This window comes from Colobus angolensis, unplaced genomic scaffold (assembly GCF_000951035.1).
Source record: "Colobus angolensis palliatus isolate OR3802 unplaced genomic scaffold, Cang.pa_1.0 Scaffold246, whole genome shotgun sequence".
NCBI lineage: Eukaryota > Metazoa > Chordata > Mammalia > Primates > Cercopithecidae > Colobus > Colobus angolensis.
Window position 1 is genome coordinate 2,968,422 of NW_012115666.1, and position 21,504 is coordinate 2,989,925.

The window sequence follows — 21,504 nt, forward strand, 5'->3', positions numbered from 1 at the left end:
GAAGCTTGAGAGAACACGAAACTGTAATCAAAGGTATGGGGCTTAGGTTTGCAAGGGAGAAGCTGATAGACTGAGGTTAGCTCAGCTGAAAACACAGAGGTGAAACAACTAGGAATTGTTAAATCCAGGAGGGCATAGACACAAGCAGTAAGCATTAGCAGCTTGCAATGAAATCAGGAAAAAAGAGAACTAGCGTAAAATCAGACATTTGAAAAACGTTTGTTAAGGCAAAGGTCATGAGATTCCACCCCAAGAGTTACAGATTGGCAGCCTACAGGCCCAACAGAGTCAAAAGGCAAGTTTTGTCTGGCCTGCACAGTGTTCTTTAAAAATGTACATTGTTTGCCAACATTTAAAAATCAGGAGATTTCACATAACCTCTGGCTTCTTCTCTTTAAAAAGCAGACGATTTGGCAGCAACAAGCCCTGGATTCCCACGTGGCACCCAGAGCTGGAGTTGCGCTCAGAGAACATAAGCTCCATGAAGACAGTACTTGCCTTGCTCGCCCAAGTGGCCCCAGCACTTGGCACAGTCCAAGGCATGCAGAAGGGTTAAATGCATGGTTGAATGAGCCAGTGAGTATCAGCTGCCCTGTTTAAATAAGACACACACTCTCCAACGGGTTGCCCCTCTCTCCTCCCTTTAACTGTTACTTGCCTGGCCCCACCTTGCTCTGTGCTTTAAGTTTTTTTCTTTAGTTGGGACACCTCACATTGCCTCTTGATATTAGTTCCCCATAGAATTCAGTCTGATGACCACCTGTGTGGACTACTGAAGTGAATGATAATGCAATGGTATTCTTTAAGGATTATAAAGACCAGTCTAAAATAGGAGCTTCCTTTAAAGTCTGGCATCACCATCATCATCATTCACCCTGCAGGCAGGACAGTGCATAAGAGGACCTGCCAAACTCCCTTCTGTTGCTTGGAACAAAGCAAATACTCCTGATAGGCTTCAGATCTGAACACTTGTTTATTCATTCAACAAACACAAAACTCCTTCTAAGTGTTTTTATGACTAAAAGTCATATGATATGTCTCTTTCACCTTGATGTCCAGAGATTTAAATTTTTATTAAATGAATGAATGAGTGGTGGTAATAGCTGTAGACAATAATTATATTGTGAATCTACTAAGTACTAGATACATGCATTGTTAACTTATTCTCGCAGTCTATGTGGTGGAAATTAGTATCCCTCTTTTACAGAAAAGGAAAAACTGAGACTTAGTGAGGTTAGGGGATATGTCCACATCACGGGCCAAACAGGGATTGGAACTCAGATCTTCTCGGCATCTACATCATGTACCTTCCATTGTGCTATCAACCTCTCAGTTCAACTCTGTTCTCCAGGTAGTGGGTTACATGGTGGCCTGTAAAAAGGGTATGTCCGATCCTAACCCCTGAAACCTGTGACAGCGATCTTACCTGGAAATAAGGGTCTTCGTGAATGTTATTAAAAATCACTGAGATGAGATTATCATGGATTTAGGGTAGGCTCTAAATCTAGTGACAATTTCTGTAAGAGGAAAACAGGACACGGAGACTCAGGGAGAAGGTGAGCTGAAGGCAGATGCAGTGGCTGGCGTGATACAGCTACAAGCCAAAGGATGCTGAGAATTGCCCCCAGAAACTAAGAGAGACCCTCAGGTCCTCCAAAAGGAACCTACCCTGTCAACCCCTCACTTTCAAACTTCTGGACTCCACAACAATGAGGGTAAATTTCGAAATGCTGTTGTAAACCATCACGTTTGTGGTAACTTGTTATGGCAGCCCCTGGTTCACATCTTGAGGAAGTTCCCCAGAGATATTTGCTTCTGCTGTCCATGGATGGGGGGTGGAATTTAGTTTCATTCAGAATCCTAAAGCTTTACTGATCTTCTCTGCCTCAGAAGCTCCCTATTTCTGATTGAGCCTTTCACTATGAGGTACCACATAGCTTTACTCAGAACCATTCGCACATCTCAACAAAAGCGAACTCAGCTGAGAATCACATGTTTTTCATTTGTTTCTTTGAAAGCACAGTAGCACCTTTGACAGGAGTGGCATGTGGTCTAATGCTTTGGAGCAATCCAGTTTAATGCAGCAACAGCAGACCCAAGCTCCTCTCACCAGATGAACACTATGGCACAATTATTAATATGGGAGTATAGGAAAGAAGGTGCCATTCTGTGTGCAGAATTCTGAGGCAGCTTCTAGGTGCATGGGAAGATAGGTAACGATCATGATAATCATTGTTATGGTCACTGCTACCGTTACTGAATGCCATGCCGTCTGAATGACTTGCCAGACTTTTTTTCCACTTAAGTCTCCTAGTCACTCCACCCTTGTTTTGATGAGGATGAATCTGAGACTTGGAGAGTTAAGTACCAAGTTCAAGGTCGCCCAATCAATAAGTTGAGGGTGGTGGCGGGAAGAGGGTCAAACCAAGTGGAGTAGGCAGCTTGAGGAAGTGGACCAGAGGCAGTGGGTGGGGAAACATGGCTGGAGCGACAGTGTCCTGAACTTGGAATGCTCTTTTGAGAAGCTTGGACTTAATCTACTCAGCTGTGCAAGTTGCCTAAGGCTCAAGCCTGCATCTTGGGAAGATAATGTGGGACTCAGGGAGTGGAAGCATGGTGAGAAGGGAGAGAGAAGACCAGCTTGCTCCTCTCAACTACAGAGGGCCTGGAGGATGGTGGAGGGGGTGAGGGTACACAAAATGGATAGGTTTGAAAGGTTTGGGTGAGGAAGACTTGGCTTGATTTTGGAACCACATTCAATAGCCTAGGGAGAGGAAAGCTGTCATGGGTAATCCAGGAGTTGGAAAGATGAGCAAACTGTCCACCACAGCAGAAGGGACAGGGCAGGTGTGTCTGGGCACACATAATGAACTCAGTTAAAAAAGTAAAATAAAATAAAACTGATTTTTTGCCTCTGGAACCCACAAAATCCAGAGGTGTTTGGTTAGCAGATGGTGCTGTAGCTTCTGCCTTTTCCCCTCAGATCTCATAGATTTCCTTCAAGGGAAATTGGTTGGATTTTAGAGGGTGTATCTCCAAATTAAATCCATGAATAGCTTTAAGCTCTCCAAAGGAAACAGCCTATATACTCTGGCACTGTGATGCAAGATGTAGAAAATGCTGGCCTATTTCCCCAAAAGGCCCACCTTTCCAGCAGCAGGACAAATGTGTCTCATAGACCCAGAACTCACCGGGACACAGAGCACCCAGAAACACTGTCTGTATCGCAGGTAAGAAATTGCCAAACTTAGCAAGAGAAATGTAGAACTGAGAGTCTCCTCAGCCTCCCTGGGGAGCCCATTTAGGGCTGCCTACAGGGTTGGGGGCTCCAGAGCCCCTTTCTTGCTCCTGTTGGGCTGCCCCACCTCCTCTGAAGAGCCATGCCACCCTCACTCCATGCATTACTAGAGGAAAAGAAGAGTTAGTAGCCCAGGGCCAACATACCAACTGGCCAGGGTCTAAGATGATCTGAACTCTGCATGCTGATCTCAGTAAGAAGCAGGTGGAAAGGGTGCCAACAAGCACTGGCCAGAGAGTCAAAAGATTAGTTTCTGAATTCTGGCTCAGCCTGTCAACTAGAGAGAGCCACAGATTGCTGGTGGTGGGGCATCAGGGATCTCTCAGAACCACTGTTACTGCCATTGTGTGTCCTGCGGTGGCAACATCTAGCACCTGTGTCACTTTTCTGGAGGACTTCCCTTGAGCTATTGGAGCCCATTTTTGCCTGTTGCAACCTCAGCTAATCACTGACAGGTGCACATATATGAAAGCCCAGCTCCCTAAGCTCAGGGTGGGACGACTCTGAGTGGCAACTTAAATGACTGAACTTCAATGGCTGAAACCACCTCCACAAGGCTTTGGCTCAAATCATACTCTTGCTTAGCTCCTCCCCCACTGTCCTGATTCCCCGTTCCTGTCCCAGGCACACCCTTAATAAATTACTTGCATGTGAAACCTCATCTCAGCGTCGGCTTCCAGGAAGCCTGACTTAAGACAAGGATCTACTCAGGGCTGTTGTAAAGGAACCACTTCTGAAAGCTATGAGCAGAATGTCCAGCAGGAGAGTCACAAATGGCAACATTTGGCATCAACACTTGTTGTGTTTGGGTCATAGAGACCTTAAAAAATGTGAAGGGTCTTGCCAACATTTAAAAACTGGAAAATTTCACATAAAAACCCGGATCTCCCCTTGTCTTAAAAAAAAAAAATCAGAAGAGTTGGGCACACTAGGTTTTCATTCCTGCATGCCAACATGGGCTGGGCTAGGGGCAGCCCTACCCTGTACATGGGGCATTCCCCTCCATCCCAGTTACTCACGCCCACGACTGCCCCAACCTGTAGTCTTCTGAATCAGGAACCTATGGTCTAGCACATAGAAAGTACTCAATAAAGTTGGTTGAATCTGAATAAGATCTCTTTTTCCTTGAAAACAATTCAACGCAAGGGCTGCTGAAGTCCAGGAGTGAGTAATTGTGTAAGAGGATGCATTGCTCTGTACCACTCTGACTCTGTCCTCATGCCTGGCAAGGCATTGATGTACACTTCCATAAATACTCTTCTGAAAGAATATGAATCAATAACAAGAGCTGTCATGATAGGAAATTTGTTTGATGGGGAACACTACATAAAATGAAATAAAATCACTCGTGGTTTTAGTATGTAGGTGAGAAAAACAAAAACAGGTCTTAGTTTCAGATGTTATTTTATGTTGCCATAAATAAAAGGATGGCTACAGCTCAAAAATTACATTTTAACATTTCAAAATGTTGACTTGCCCAACCTGGGTACTTTTTAAAAAAAATAATGATTGTAGTAGAAGCCCTCTTAACCAACAAAACTGAGAGTAGGTTCCGTAAGCACTCAACCCAGATATTCAGCCAGGAGTGTCCAGGGTGCTGTGCAGGTTGGTCATTGTGTTTCACAGCGAGATGGCAAGCAGCAATTAATGAGCACGTCTGTTAAGTGGAGCTCAGATAAGACAGTGTCTACTGTTGAGAATGCACCTCGCAGACCTTCAAGGACAGGGGACATAGCTGACCAAGGGTATCAAACACTGAGCTCAGGAATTTATCACCTCATTTGCACAGAGGCCAAGCTCCAGAGCCAATGACTGAGAGTGGTGGGAATACAAAGGCAGAACCCTCCTGGGAGACAAGGAAGTCTTCTGAAGGCTGATTTGGCTCAAAGACTTCCCAGCAGCCTCGCCAATAACTCCCTAGAGTGAACAACAGTCGAGGGTGCTTGACCTAAGCCTCCGTCCCTCTCTTATTCACCCACAGTCCTGCTCGCATTGCAGTCTGATGCTCTTGGAGACCCTTGCTCTCCGATTCCCTTCCCTGCTTCTCTCACCGAGGAGTTTCTCGTGATAAAAATCTTTGCAGCTTTAATCCCATCTTGGTGTCTGCTTCTGAGAGGACACACTCTGCACTGGAAAATTCCTACTGCCCACATTTGGAAAAATCTGTCTATTCTACCCAATAAATCAAGGCTCCCAATTTCTGCGTATTCCCCTGAATCTAAAGGAAAAAGCACGTACAAAGAAACCTAAGATGAGTGGGCTTTGAGGAATTGAGTATCAAAGTAAGAGAAAGGGAAAAAGAAAAAGAAGAAGGCTTTAGGGGGAGGAGGGAGGTCAAGGGAAAAGAAGGTGACAACTTCTTTGTTTTTCTTCCACTTGGACAATTTTCTAAGAATATGGGCATGGAGACCCCTGAAATAGCCTATTCACATCACTAGAAACAAACTCTCTGAGACTTTATGCATTACTTCTCTTGTTCCAGAATTCCAAATGCTAAATTGCTATTTGGACATGAAATTTATCATCCCCCAGGACTGCTGGCCAAGAAGTCCTTCGTGGTGACAATGACAACCACAGGTTGTCACTCTCTGTATCCCACACCTCAACATTCCTAGATTTTCATTTTGTTGAAAGGCAGAAAAAGGGAAGTAAATTGGCTTATGAAATATGTAAAATGCACCTCATAACCAAGAAAAGAAAGAACACAACAATTCACACACATTCTCTCTTCTCTCTGCCTCTCTGTCTCTCTCTCTCTCTCTCTTTCTCTCTCTCTCTCTCTCTCTCTCTCTCTGCTAAGAGAGTTAACATAATAAGGAAACCTTCAGGCTGGTTATTTTATAATTCACAGCAAAATAAAAAAAGGAGACAAAATCAGCAGCATCATTTATAAACCCTGGAAAATGGAAGTTTCCAAGCTGTCATAAATAAGGATGGAAGCATTTGCCAAGTCAGAAATTTTGCCAAGTTTGAAATCCACTCAATCCTTACATCTTGGAGCTCAGAACGGAACACCAACCTTTTGGGATTTGTAATCATTTCTTCTCAGCAAAACTTCTTGCTATTTATAAGGAAGTAAAAACAAAGAGCAAAAAATACAACATGGAAAGTTTTTTAAGAAGAGCTGGGAGTGTTATAGCACAGTGAGCACTGAGGAGGTGATAATGGTAAATGGTGCATGTACTGGGATTAGATTCCCATTTAATCAAATAGAGCTGAAAGTACATGGTATTCCTATTCCATAGGGGTGTGTGTGTGTTTGTGTGTGTGTATGTAAATTCTTGTGCCCTTTCTTTACTTGAGCCTTTCTCTTTCTTTCTCTTGCACACACACATAAACACACAAGCTAAGTACATTCCACCCAACCAATTTGAAAATTTTAAAGTGTGAAAATTAAAGAAAAGACAAAGCATATTTTATGGTGTTTGTCTTGAGTAAAAAGAGAACTGGAAGAAAAAGAAGAAAATGATTTTTAAAAAACAGATGAAAGGGAAAGAAAAAAAGAGAAAACAGGTTACAAGGGTAGGGATACCTTATGCATTTACACCAAGTCAAGAAGAATTGCAGCCACCAAAATGAAGAACAGAGTTCTTATGGCTAGCTCAGAACTTGCAGCCTACAGACACCCAAGATACAAAGGAAAACCACTGGCCTCAGAGAAACAACGCCAGAAGCAGGGATCTTATAGGAAGACAAATCTGATGTGTGTGACCTTGGAAAAGTCATTTAACTTTCTAAGCCATTGTTCTCTTATTATGGGCAGCAATGGTATCAATATTATAGACATTATCATTAGGCCATAGCCCATAAGGCCAAAGATGGAGTCGGCTTGGTTTGTGGAGGTACCTCCCAGCGCCTAGCTCACTGGCCGACATATACACTTGATCCTTGAACAACACAGGTTGGAACTGCTTAAGTCCACTTATACACACATTTTTTTCAATCAATATATTGGAATTTTTTAGGAGATTTGAAACAATTTGAAAAAATTAACAGTTGAAACTTGTAACCTAGAAGTATTGAAAAAATTAAAAGTTAAATATGTCATGAATGCATAAAATATATGTAGATACTGTCTATGTATTAACCAACTGTTTATGGAATTAGTAAGACTTCTGGTCAAAAGCAAGCTATTGGCCAGGCATGGTAGTCTGCACCTGTAATCCCAGCACTTTGGGAGGCCGAGGCAGGCAGATCACTTGAGGTTGGGAGTTCAAGATCAGCCTGGCCAACATGGTGAAACCCCATCTCTATTAAAAATACAAAAGTTAGCTGGGCACGGTGGTGCGCGCCTGTAGTCCCAGCTACTAGGGAGGCTGAGGCAGGAGAATCATCTGAACCTAGGAGGCAGAGGTTGCAATGAGCAGAGATCACACCACTGCACTCCAGCCTGGGCAACGGAGCAAGACTCCGTCTCAAAAAAAAAAAAGAAAAAAAAAAAAAAAAAGCAAGAAAAAAGTAAGCTATGAGTAGTTAAGTTTTGGGGCAGTCAAAAATTACACTCATATTTTCAACTGTGCAGGGAATTGGTGCCCTTAATCCCCACATTGTTAAAGGGTCAACTGTAATTGACACTTAATAAATATTTACTAGAGTAGGAAGAGATTTGATGGAAGATAAAATGAGATCATATATTAAAGAATATAACATATGTCTCAGGGTTTTGTCAAGGAAAAATAACTCACCCCATATGGTTCAAATGAAGAGATATATTTTAGGGCCACACAGAGAGATGTGGGCGGGGTAAAGAAACAAACAGGAAATAGGCACTCAGAGACTGACAACAGTGGGAAGCCCTTACCCACTCCAGGGATGGAGATTCAGGAGGGGAAAATAGCTTTGCTGGATCCCAGGGAGAGCTGGAACCACAGAGAAGGCGCCATTCTGCAGGACTCCAGATAGGGAGGACTGAGCCTGTTTAAGGCTGGCACCTCCACAGGGGGAACACAGCAGACATACCCTGAACGTCTCCTCTACCTGAGACCTACCAGTGCACCCCACAGAGTCAGACGCCCTGAGAAGCCAGCAGGAGACCTGCATGTAATTAGACGTGGCATTCAATCCAACAGAGTTGAGTCAAGGGTGATGGAGAGGTAATCAATCAACCTCCCCAAGACCCAGGAGCCTGGAGTAAATGCAAAGAGGAAAATCTGCCTTGAGAGCAGTCTTTGAAAAACCTGGAAGCTCCCTCAGAAGCTGTGTCCCAGTTCAGGTGACAAACCGAGAACTCCCCACAGAAGGTAAAACAGGGTACTTCCTGCCCCTACTAAAGGGGCTTGAGGTGAAATTGCGTGAATTTACTTGAGGCTGAATTAAAATCCTTAAAGCAAACAGCCGTGGCCTATGTTTTTATATAATAATTCAGCACGACTGATTACAGCATGACGAGAATTATTAAAAAGAGATGGAAACGTGGTTAATAAACACGAAAGAGGTTTCTCCTTTCCTTCTTGATGACAGGTTAAAAATTTTAAAGAAGAGAGGGAGGGAACTTTCTGTTCAATAATTTATGGTCAGGCAGAGATTTTAACTCAGTAAACACAGGCTCCAGGGTCTTGTAGCGTGTGAGATGGGCTTGACCAAATGACTGGAAAATTAGCATGTGCCCTTGGCAGTCTCTCTCAGTTACTGGCTGCCAGACGGGACATTTGAGGACAGGCACATCGAAGTGACCAAGCTGCTCTGCCTCTGGGTGTTTGAAAGGCAAGGAACAGCGCAGGCATTTTTCACCACCTTGTTCTGACGTCTGGATTCTGTTCATGGAGGTGGCAGGATGTGTCCTCAACACCCCTTCCCACCAGGCCCTTTCCACTTGCAAGGTTTCCCTCAAGTTCACTCATTGGAGAGTAGGGACTACTCCAAAAGAATGGGAAGTACTAAAGTTCAAGAGTGATGAGAAAATTCACCTGAAGGCAATCAAAAACAGCAAATCCATCTTCAGTTACAACGGACAAAGCAAACGTGCTCTGGTTTTTTCATTAACTAATTAGCAGTGAATAGAGACTTGATGCAACTTCTCTTTTTCACAAGGTAAAATTTTAAATGCATGTGCCAATTTCACTACTGTGCCACATACTTGCAAGTCAAGATCTGCAAAGGATTTGTTCATGGCACAAATACCTGAGAACTTGCTGGGATCAAAGGGTGCCTCTCCAGTGACTTCAGTTAACTTCACAATTCTACTTTGCTACAACAATAACACAACTCCCAGTGCTAGTAGGAGTGGCCACTGGGCACTTGCATGAACCTTAGCATTGCCACCATCTTTCAAATTGTGCCCTAGACACCTGGCTGGCCTCACTCTAGCCCCAGCCCAGTTCAAGAATCCAGTTCACATCGGGAGCACCAGCTTCACAGCCGGCCTGCCTGAATTCAAATCCTAGTTTTAACTTGTTAACTAGGTAACCTGAGGCAAGTCCCTGATGGGTTCCATTCCTCAGTTTCCTAATCTTTAAAATATAGGCAATATTAGCTTTGGTCTCATAAGGTTGCTGGGAGGATCATGAAGCACTTAAGTTTGAAGTCAATGCCTGTCACCTATCATTACCTCTTAGGTCCTGTGGTAGAGCTCACTAAAGGATGTGTTAGGAAAGGTGGTAACAACAGTAAAATTGTCCTAAATTAAGTGCTAGAAAAACATCAATGCCACTCACTTAAAAAGATGTAATGATAAGAAAAAAAGTGCAAATTATGAAGTATTTTTAAGAACATGAAATTTGTGACTTCAAACATGAAGTCGTTCCAACTAGGTCAATCATGTGTGGCCTCCTAGAGCTATTACCAGAAACGACTTCAGGAAGGAAAAGAATAATCTAGTTATTCATAACTCATTGCCTGTGAATACTTGTTTCTAAGTCTTGAGGGAACTTGAAACTATCTTTTCTTTGAAACAATCTTTTGGCTAAGTTGTGACTTACATTCTTAGCCAAAGATTTTTCAATAGCTAATTCAAAAATTAAAGTTAATGCAGTCCCTGTTGAAATGACAAAAAGAATTCTGAATTAATACAGTGAGAACTAGTGAGGCCAGCTGTATTCACTGTAAGACATTCAGAGCTATTTCTTCAAGAATTTGCAAACGACAGACCATCATTTGAACTCATGGAACTGTTAGGATATTGGCCAAATAAATCAGATCCTCTTATTTTATCAAAATCAAACTTGAGGCAGAATCAGTGTGTAAGAATTGACTTTGAGAGAGAGAAGAATTCAAGAGCAGGATCCTAATAACTCCTGAAACAATTTCAAAGTAGTCTTCACAGGTTGGGCCACACCCAGGATGGCCCAGTGAGTAAAGTTTCCTTTCATTTGGTTTCCATTATTTGCAACCACACAATCTGCATATGACCAAGATATGCAAGTGGGTTTGTCATTCTTGGACATTTACTGAGGTACACCCAACGACTCGCCAACCAGAGCTCTTTTGAAGTATTAGCTATTAGCAATACCAAGTGTCCCACTTGCCAGGCAATGTGCTAAGGGCTTTACCTGAGCCATCTCATTTAACTCTTATAACAGCCCAGTGAGGTAAATATTGTACTATTCTTATTACCATCATCTCATTCTGCAAAGGAAGAAACAGAAGCATGGAGCGGTGAAAGAACTTTCCCAAGATTATATCGTTTGTGGACATAGCTGGGGTTCAAACCTGCACAGTCTGCGGCAAACACCTGCCACTCCAAATTATCATATGATCTTCAGATGTTAGATGCAACCTGTTCTCAGTTCAATAAATGGAGAAGGGAGTTTGGAAAAAGCACAAGTCACTAACACTGAACACTGGGGGGGTTTTTTGCTTTGTTTTTTTTGTTTTTTTTTTTTTTTTGAGATGGGATCTCGTGGTGTCACCCAGGCTAGAGTGCAATGGTGCAATCTTGGCTCACTGCAACCTGCGCCTCCTGGGTTCAAATAATTCTCCTGCCTCAGTCTCCCAAGTAGGTGGGATTACAAGCACCTGCCACCATACCCAGCTAATTTTTGTATTGTTAGTAGAGACAGGGTTTCCCCATGTTGGCCAGGCTGGTCTTGAAATCTTGACCTCAGGCCGGGCGCGGTGGCTCAAGCCTGTAATCCCAGCACTTTGGGAGGCCGAGACGGGCGGATCACGACGTCAGGAGATCGAGACCATCCTGGCTAACACGGTGAAACCCCGTCTCTACTAAAAATACAAAAACTAGCCGGGCGAGGTGGCGGGCGCCTGTAGTCCCAGCTACTCCGGAGGCTGAGGCAGGAGAATGGCGTAAACCCGGGAGGCGGAGCTTGCAGTGAGCTGAGATCCGGCCACTGCACTCCAGTCCGGGCGACAGAGCGAGACTCCGCCTCAAAAAAAAAAAAAAAAAAAAAAGAAATCTTGACCTCATGATATGCCCGCCTTGGCCTCCGAAAGTGCTGGGATTATAGGTGTGAGCCGCCACACCCAGCCCAACACTGGGCTTTTAAAAGAGGGGCAGTATACTTGACAAAGCATGAGGTCACACTAGATTAGTTTTTCCAATCCCTAAGTCCGATTTAGAGCAAAATCCCTTGGGTGTTAACACAAGGGGATGGCAGGCTCAAATGAATCCGAGCTTGAGGTCCTACAAACCTCACTTTACGTCCTCTTTTCAGTGGGAAAAATGGGGCAGGAACCATGCAGCTGACCTGAGGATAGAGACAAAAGGGACATGAAGTGTGGGCACCATGCTAACAGTTATGGTCTCATGGTATCTTCCCTCTACATCCAACATGTTCCCCTCTCTCTCGCTTTCAAGCCCAAGTTATTATGTTTATATGTCCACAAAGTCATTTGGAATAGACAAACAGAGCATTGACTATACTCTCTTGTTGTGACCTGGGTCATTTCAAGTTTTTTAAATACCAAAGGGCTTTGCCATGGAATTTAGGGTTTTTTTAAAAATTCCCATAAGCTTTTTTTTTTTTTTTAAAGGATTGCCTTTTAGCCAATGAAAATATTTCTGATGCAAGAATCAGTAAACAATAAATGGACAATTCATACTGACAGAAATTTTAAAAGGCCTTTTTGGGGGGATAATTTATCACAGAATCTGAAATGGGTTTGGGACTCCCCTGAAACTCTCAGTGACATTTCTCACACTATTTCTTCTAACGTCTTCAGTTCTGAACACAACCAAGGGTACTCGGGTGACAGCACACACTTGTGGAGGTGTGAGGAAGTACACGAGATCTATAGAGAATGCAAGACACATGGAGTGAATTATCAAACTTTATTGGCTTGTTAAAAATGATTGAATTCAGCAAGTACATTTATGATCTATCCACATTGCTAAAACAGCACTAAAAATAAAATTTTTAAAAATGATTATCCATTATTTACAGAAAACGTGGAAAAAAATGGCTTTTAAACCAGGAACATTATAGGAAAAAAAAAAAAACACAGAGCATGAGAATGATTCACAGGCTGCCTCTGGATTACAGCAAATGGTTGAACATGAAGTGGGTGAAACTCAAGGATTTGTCTTAGGAATCTCTTGTTACTTTGCATATGTTTATACTCAATTCACAAATGGACTGCCTTACAATAAAGGTGATTTAAAAAGCTCTGTTCCTTTCTTTTTGCTTTTCACACATTTTTTTTTTCCCCATAAAAACCCACTGCAGTCATAGTCAGTAGTTAGGGGTGGGGGTTGGTTCAACACATTCTGGGTGCTCGTTCATGACCATGCCAAAGCTACACTGCAACAGTAGTCTGAATCAAACTTAGAGTTACCTCACCATCAAAATCAGGTGGCTGGGACGTTCTTTTGCCTCTGAAGCCCAAAACTTGAAAATGGACTGACTTTAGTGGGAAATTTCCTTCTGCGACAGCCGTTTTCATGGAACTTTCCTGGGCTGGGAGTTCTGTCAACCGAATTCAGTCTGGCAGCACCCGGCAGCAAATTCAATTCATAGTCTGTCCAAGAGAGTCCTTAATCTTCTCCTATGTCTTTAGAGGAACCTGGCATGGTTGGCAGGTACTACAGGCATGTGAACATAGCAGAGCACACTTAATAGAGTGGTTACTTCTGTACTAATTTCCCTGGAGATGAGTCAGCTAAGCTGCACAACTCCAGAGGCTCTGGGAACATAGACTAGATGTGACTGGCCCTGCCCACATGGCTGGATGCACCAACCCTGAGAGACCCTATATTGTATGGAATTGCTTGTCCTCACTCCAGTTGTCCCTCCATATCTGGAGTCTTGACAAAATATGATGAAATGAACTTCTAGTGTAGTGTGAAGGAATCAAACTCAAACCAAGAGAGAAGTTCTAGGCAGCTAGCACCAAAACAGGTGGAGGTGCAAATCATGCAAAGGAAGAAAGCACAGGTCCTCTGTAGTATCCTGATTCCGTTTTGCAATGGAGGAATAAAAGGTTGTGTGTGTTTTAATTCTGCGAAACAACCAATGAAACAAAAATACATTCTCAATTGGTCATGGGGTCAATGTAGAATACGAGAGAGAGAGAGAGAGAGAGGAGAGGGAGGGAGGAGAAAGAGAAGTCAGGTGCCCTAAAGGAATAAAGAGAAAAGAAGAGGAGCGAGAAAGCAGGCTTCCCTCCATCATGCTCTCTCTCGCACCTGGCGTGAAACTGGTGTTCTGTCTTGAGCTCCTCGAGTGATTTAGTCCACACACCGCTGAAGAGGTGTCACCTCTGCTCTGTCTGAGGAGATGCTCCAAGCCTCAGCTATTCTGGGCCTAATTCAGGGTTACTTGGAAAGTGAGAAGCCAAAAGCAAACTCCTGTGTTCTGTGTTGCCGGGTGGGACTGGGATTGTTTAGTTCTTGTCCTTGCTACCTATTTCTGGAAAGAAAACCTAATGGGTCGGAAATGAAATCAGTCCCTGCTGGGAGACTGGGAGAGAAAAGCCCTGAATCAATTCTCTCTAATGTGTGTTGACATTTGTTTTTCCTGTTGTGAGATGAACCTTTCTTAGCCTCAGACTGTTGGTACTTTTGTCGTCACAGAGTCAATGTCTCGTGTGAGGATACTGGACACTTTCCTTAGTCTAGCTCAGCAGCCTGAGAGGGTCTCTGGAGGCTCCCACTGAGCCATGGGTAAATATAATAAGATACAGGACTTGGACCACATTAAGGGCACCCATGGAAATGGGACATGTACTTTCCTATCTAAACCTGGTAGCACGTGACTGGGCCAAGAGACATGAGCGCTGCCGAAAAGAAATTAGTGTCAGATACAACAGGTGGAAGGATTTGCTAGGATGTCTCTGGCTACACGGGAGTAGAACCAACCAGGGAATGGGTTGAGGGGAGACATTGGTGCAGAATTCCCAGCAAGGGGAGACAGCTGAGGGTCACAGCATGGTGGGAATTATAGGAGAGGAGCAAAGGTAATTGACATGTTGCAGATGATTGGGTTGTTAAACTCAATTTCTTAGCTTGTGGTAACAAAGCCCTGACCAATGGCAAGGTCAGGAAGAAAGAAAAGTGAATTTGCAAAAGAAAGACAAAAGGATACAGTGAGAGAACAACGATCATGTTTTAAGACAAAAGTAACAAACTGGCAGCCCACAGACTTTTGTTGGCTTACAAAATATTTTAAAAATAACTGAGCCAACTTTTTAACAATAGGGACACTTCACACAAAATGCAGGTTTCATGTTTCTCCTAAAGAATCACAAGATTTGGAAGCCTGGGGTCCCATTCCTGTGGGGCACAGTTGGCTGCGAGTGGGGACAGCAGCCCCTCTGAAAGGGCAGGCATCGGCTCATACAGGTCATTCTGTTCATTTAGGAGACTTGCCTGGCACTGCAGTGCCAGAACCTTTAGTTGGAGAGTGACAGGCCCGATTTCAGCAAAAATGCTACCTCTCCTTTTCTAATGCTGCAAAAATGCAACACATGCCATTAGGAAGCTCTAAAAAGCACATTTCTTACAGGGGAGACAGAAAGCAAAATGATGAAAAGGGGTGGTCTAGAGCACAGAAAAGAGAAGCTATGTTACTGATCGTGATCTTCAGGGATTAAAAAACTGAAAAGAACACGAGAATCATATGAAACAATTTTCTAACAGCCTGCTGTTTTCATCGTTCCCTAGGACATGTCAACTGATCTTTGATATATTAAATTGCTTTATCTGTCCACTTCTCTACATTTTAAAACAAAAATCTACCTTGCAATCCTTCTAGCTGTTGGATACAAATATTATTCTTCTTCTTTTTTTTCCGTTTTGGGTCTGGGACACTTTAAAATAGTTCTTAAACAATCCATAGCCTTTCTATGGCTCCATGGTATAACATAAAAGCTTAAAAAAATTTTTTTGTACCAAATGGCTGATTGTCAAGAACCTTTGCCTTACTGAGCTCCTGCCTGGCTCACAGCTTGAATTTCACTTTTTCTTTCAGGGTCAGGATTTCTGCTATTAGCTGGCCTCTTTGTAAATCAACACCTTTGGGAGAGATCGAAATCTAAGCAATGACAGAAACTGTCATTTAGCCGCGAATAAGAAAATGGGAATTTAGAAAATATTCGGACCTCCCCACATGGAAGGCCAGCTGGCCTTACACTCAAATGGAGTTAGAAGGAAAACTTGAGAACCGGCAGCATGTTTCTGCTTTTGAGAAACTGCCCCTCTTTAAGGCATGGGTATGAAGTAGCCAAGTGAAATGCTGTAATCCATAGGATTCTGTGAAAGGTCTGTATCAAGCAATAGCATATTTAGTGGCTAATGTAAAGGATACAGTATAAAATCATTATGGATATCCTTTTTATATCAAGTGGTTCCTAAATGGATCCTGGTTTATTAAGATTAATGCCTTGGTTCACACAGGATTCAAAACAATGTTTCTGACTGTGTCGGACTAGTTAAAAATCTATAGAACCTTAAAGCTAAATTGCAGCCTTTGTGCAACTATTTCCAAAAAAAAAAAAAAAATGTTTCCAATCCAGCTATGGTGTCTGTGTGCGTGTCTAACAGTCAGAGCTGATTGTGTTTTCAAACAAAATGCTGCAGGCCTGGCTCTGAAGTCCTCCTGACAAAAAAGGAGCAGGGTGGGGTGGGACGGGGATAGCCAAACCTCTCTTCAGGACAAGGATACTGCCTGGCACAGACTGAACACAGCATATGAAGGTCGCTGTGATGCTAAAGTGAATGAAGCAGGTGTCCATGGGTCAGACTCAGGGGGGATGCAGAAATCCATAGCTCTAAGGCTGCCCTCTCAGCAATGAAGAAGGACATTATAAAGCACATATTCATTAGCGACCTGCCACCTCTTTGCTGCTGGGGTCAGGACAAGCTTTCCTAGCCATGAAAACCCAGCAGTATGACAGTATGTTGTAGGGGGACTATCCTTCTTAGAATCTCCTCTCCTGCTCACAGCAGGCCAGCCATTCTGCTCCCGGGCCTTTTCAGAGTAGAAAAGCTACAGTTCTGTAATGCAAGCAGCATGAGATACTGTGGCCTTCTTACTCAGCAGACTTCTAAAAAGCAGGTGGATTGCCCAGGGCAAATAAAAAAAGGCAAGGTTATAATTTTACCATATGCATATATTCCACTCTCAGTTATTCTGAAATTGACTATGCCGAACCTAAGTCTATAGCCCCAACAAAACAGCTGTTGCTGCTTGTTCTTGTTTTTTTTTTTTTTTTTTTTTTCTTCTTCTTCCTTTCAAATGTTTTAAATGTTTGTTTTGTTTTGTTTTGCTGGCTAAGGAACTTTAAGGCAATCCTTAACACTGTTTGACTCTCAGACTTAAGCTAAACATTTGGACTTTTATTGACAGTGAAGGAAATAGCCTTTTAATAACACTACCACGTCCCCAGTGATGTCATATACACCCTTAACTCTTTAAGTCACTGTGTTATACATGAAAAAGTCAAACCCTCTGAATTCAGTGCTGATTATAGAAAATCGTACTAAAATATGTGTTACATGTAGATTAGACTATTTAGTGTGCACTTATACCTGTTCCCAACTTTAATTTTTTTTTAATTTTGCAGGTCAATTTTAATAAACAGAAGCAATTAAGTCAATAAATGTCCAGTAGGGTCAAAAAACACACTTTTCAGAAGAGAAGTACAATTCAATGGGATTTCATTTCAGTTCTGTATTTGAACTACTGTTAAGAAGAGAAGCATTAATTTAACATGTTTTCTTGAGGTGCTGCTTAGCTGCCTGAAAGTTGCCTCTGCATGGTGTTCCCCAATCACAGCTCACAATATATGCAGGCTTCATATAGTACATCCTCCAAACACTGCCCACATCTACCAGAAAACCCCAGATAAGCAGCACTTCCCGGGATAAGCCAACAGCAGTCCCAAGAGTCCAGCTTACAGGGCAGCATCAACCAACAAGCACCACAGCCCCTTTCTCTGTCTTTTCCTTTATTTCAGCTACCCATCCAGTGGGATCTTATGAAACAAAACAAAACCTAAAAGAAACACAAAATAAAACATAAGTCATGCTCAAAAGAAAAATCAAAGAAAATTAACATACAAGTACAATAACTTTCAAATGAACATAATAAATAAACATCAAAAATGAGACACAACACGGAATATGCTTTAACACATAGAGCAATATATAATAACAGAACAGAAGTTGGGGAAAAATGTGCATCTCATTATTGAGCAACTTAGTTTTAAACTTAAAACTGATTTTACATGGTGCATGAAACAAGGAAAAGAAATGCGAAAGATCTCTGCGTACAGCTCCGCCCATAGCCGTATCAGTTGTTAGCAGCTTACTTGAAGGAGGAAACATCTGTGCACAATACAAATGACCCTGGAATAATTTTTATATAAAGGTTCATGCAAAAGTAAAGCCACGACTTTCAATGGCAAAAACCATGATTACTTTTGCACCAACCTAATATTTGTCTTTATGGGTGGGGGCAATTAGTTTCAACAATACCTAACTACCTGAATCCTGATTTTCTTTCCCCAGCTAATTTTAGCAAATTGTTTCTAAAAGAACTGATTAGTTACTCAGCAACTGGCCCAGAGAACTGGCTAACTTTAACTGGTGAAATAATAGACAACACAAATAGTTAGATTCTTTTCTTTTTTTTTTTTTCCCCCAGAGTATTGCTCTGTTGCCCAGGCGGGAGTGCAGTGGTGAGATCTCGGCTCACTGCAACCTCTGCCTACCAGGTTCAAGCGATTCTCTTGCCTCAGCCTCCCAAGTAGCTGGGATTACAGGCATGAGCCACCACGCGCAGCTAATTTTTGTATTTTTAGTAGAGGCAGGGTTTCACCATGTTGCCTAGGCTGGTCTCAAACTCCTGACCTCAAGCAATCCGCCTGCCTCGGCCTCCCAAAGTGCTGGGATTACAGGCATGAGCCACCATGCCCGGCTATTCTTTTCTAAGAATCCTAATATAAAATAATTAATTAGTTGCTTAACTTTAAGTATTATAGCAAATATCTGACACATATGGAGATGTAATATTTATTATATAACATATAATATATAGCATACAACATGCAGTATATTGTATATGTATATATTATATCTATAAGACATATAGTATATGTATATATTACATATAATAATATATAAATAATATGATATGTAATATCTAACATTAAGTAATCCTACTTAATTTATTAAGCACCAACCAAACAGCAGACACTGTGATAAATGTTACAAAATAAAGAAAATACAATTCCTTGACCTCAAATACTTCATTGCTCCACAGAAAAAGAAAGATAATAATTTGCTCAATAAATGACAGTGAATCTACTTTGTGCCAGTTTTCTTCTTAGCATTGTGCCCAAACTATCCTTTTTTATCTTCACAATAACCCTATGAGATAAGTTCTACTATTGTGACCTCTTTACTGTGAGGAAACAAAGGCCCAGAGCGGGAGGCAGCTTGCCCAAGGTCCAACAGCTAGTGTGTGATGAAGCTCAGATTCCAACTCAGAAATTCCAATTCCATAGCCAGTCAACTAGGGCAAAGTGCAAGAAGAAGACAGTGAGCTTTCACTGAACTTGCCCATGGAAACCCAGTGGATCAGTGAAGGTTCTAGTATACATAATTCTGTGATTAATTTGCATGAATCTTTATGAGATCCATAAGTGGCAAAATAGACCATATCATAATAGAAATCTTCAAGACATTTTCAAGTTCAACTTTGGATGGCACCTCCAAGCCCAACCATGCAGACTCTCCGTCTTCCTCCACCTGGCGTCTGGTCTGCCAAGCGCTGGTGTCATCTGCCTCCAGAACTGTAACTACCACCACCAATCTGTGTCATCATTTACAACAATGCTAAAAGAGTCTACGGAGCTTAATTTCCACGGCATTTCTCCCTTCTGCCCTTCCAAAAGAACTCGGTACAGATGCCAAACATCATTTATGGATTTAGTCACCCACAAAAGCCCTGAGAATTTAGGAAGCACTCAGTGGCACTGATTAATTCTCCTTCATATCTGTCTCCAGTCTCCTTCTAACAGTTTTGCCTCCAGGCAAACAGAAGCTGAGCTAGTTTACCAGTGCACTATAGCACGTAAAATGAGCAGGCCAAATTAACAAATCAAACTTCTTATCTTGTAAGAGGGTGGAGCTCAAATTCCTTCCCACTGAAACAATGTGAGTATTAATATAAGGACGGCAACTTTGTCAACAAAAACAGGAGAAACTCAGTGATAGAGACAGCAGGACCCCAGAATAAAAAGATTTGTTGACTCAATAACACAACGATTAAACTGCTGGCATAGAGCCTTATTTCCAACGGGTTTATGGCACAGGAACTCCAAGAGTTTACTAATCCCAGCATGTTTACAGCAGTAACTTAACCAGGCTTCTCTTTCTTTGCGTCTATTTGCTATTTTCCTGCCACAAGCCCCTCCAGGCTCACTAATTATTACAGTTGGAAACACAGCTAACTTTGCCAGATGACGGTTCTACTGGACCACTGCCATTCACTCAGGATGCAACTGCCCTGGCCCCTATTTCAATTGATGTCAAGTGTCCCTCTGCAACCTTCTTGTGCTTGCCTTTTGTGATCCATCCTTCCCCAAGAAGTAGATCTCAGCTCCACGCGCCCATGCCATAAAAACAACTGAAGCCCCCATAAAAACACATACGGCATTTTTCTTCTGAGGAAAAGCCCTCCTGTTGCAATTGTAAGCAATATGCACTCAAACTACCACTTCCACCACCCTTCACCTCAAAGAAGGCAAGTCACCCTACTCTTTCATACCCTTGATCTTGCCACACTGTGTACAGACTAAAGATATTCCACTACATATTGAAAAATTAATTTGATTTCAAGAGAGATTGATGGCAAAATTCAATCCAGGCCACAATTTACCTACCAGGATCTCGTAACTTTTGCCCTCTCATATTGTAAAAAACTCGAAGGACCACAAAATGATATAAAACAATAGAGGATTATTTTCTCCTAGTGAGGGGGAAAGTTTTTAGACCACAACAAATGGCTGAACATCTTGTGGGTTTAGCAGCCAAACGAGCTGTCTAGCTTATGAGCCTGAAATATAGATATTTTGACAATGTGACATTCTGAAGCATTTGTAGCATTCCGATGGTGCATGGTAGTCACCGTGAGACCAGCTCCTTTATCAAAAACAACTTTAGAGAAACTTTGCCACCATTGCACGCACTAGCTGAGCTATATAGGAACAAGGATAAAGCAGGTGCTATCTGAGAAATGGGACGTAAAGTCAAAGTTGAAAACAGAGAAGGAAGAAACCGGATGTGGCCTGAAACTCAACCTCTGCTATTTGCTGATTGAGGACCTACTCATTGACCTTTTCAAAGGGAAAGGCTGGGAAGGGAAGCGAGTTGAAGGTCAGTGAAGTGCTCTGCGTTTTTATCATTGGCTCACAACCCATTTAAATTTATTTACATTCAAACATGCACACATTTTCCTCCTATTACTCAGAAGCAATCAGCCATAAAATGGCAAGGATCTGCAGTACATTTAAATTAACAGCAATTTATCTGGAGCAAAAAGGAAAACTGCTGAGCCCAAAGGAAGTGAAGGGAACGGAAGAAAGATGCAGCTGCTATCTAAAAAAGCAAATCTTATCACATTTGTCATTGGGAGAGTTCAAGCAGAAAACTGCCAACTTGAGCATCTGTGTGGCATGGTGCCATTGGAGATGATCTGGTGGATGGGGTACCCGGGTAGCAGCTCACCTTCATTGGAAAGCAAAACAAATGCTTTTTAAGTCTTCTGAAAATGTTTACTGGGTAAAATGAAATAATAAATTCCTGTGTTCTC

At 42.3% G+C, this 21,504-nt stretch overlaps 1 protein-coding gene across 5 annotated transcripts in view; it reads right to left on the minus strand.

Annotated features, from left to right (window-relative positions):
* Window positions 1-21,504, minus strand: part of NTRK2 (neurotrophic tyrosine kinase, receptor, type 2) — a 374,546-nt gene that overhangs the window by 215,572 nt on the left and 137,470 nt on the right. For 2 of the 5 annotated variants that reach the window (XM_011945899.1, XM_011945898.1), the window contains one exon: window positions 12,508-17,682. The exons of the other annotated variants lie outside the window; for them this stretch is intronic. In XM_011945899.1, the coding sequence (XP_011801289.1) occupies window positions 17,645-17,682 (38 nt within the window). In that variant the 3' untranslated portion in view covers window positions 12,508-17,644. Of the gene's footprint in view, window positions 1-12,507; window positions 17,683-21,504 lie in introns of those variants that run through there. 5 annotated transcript variants of the gene reach the window in all.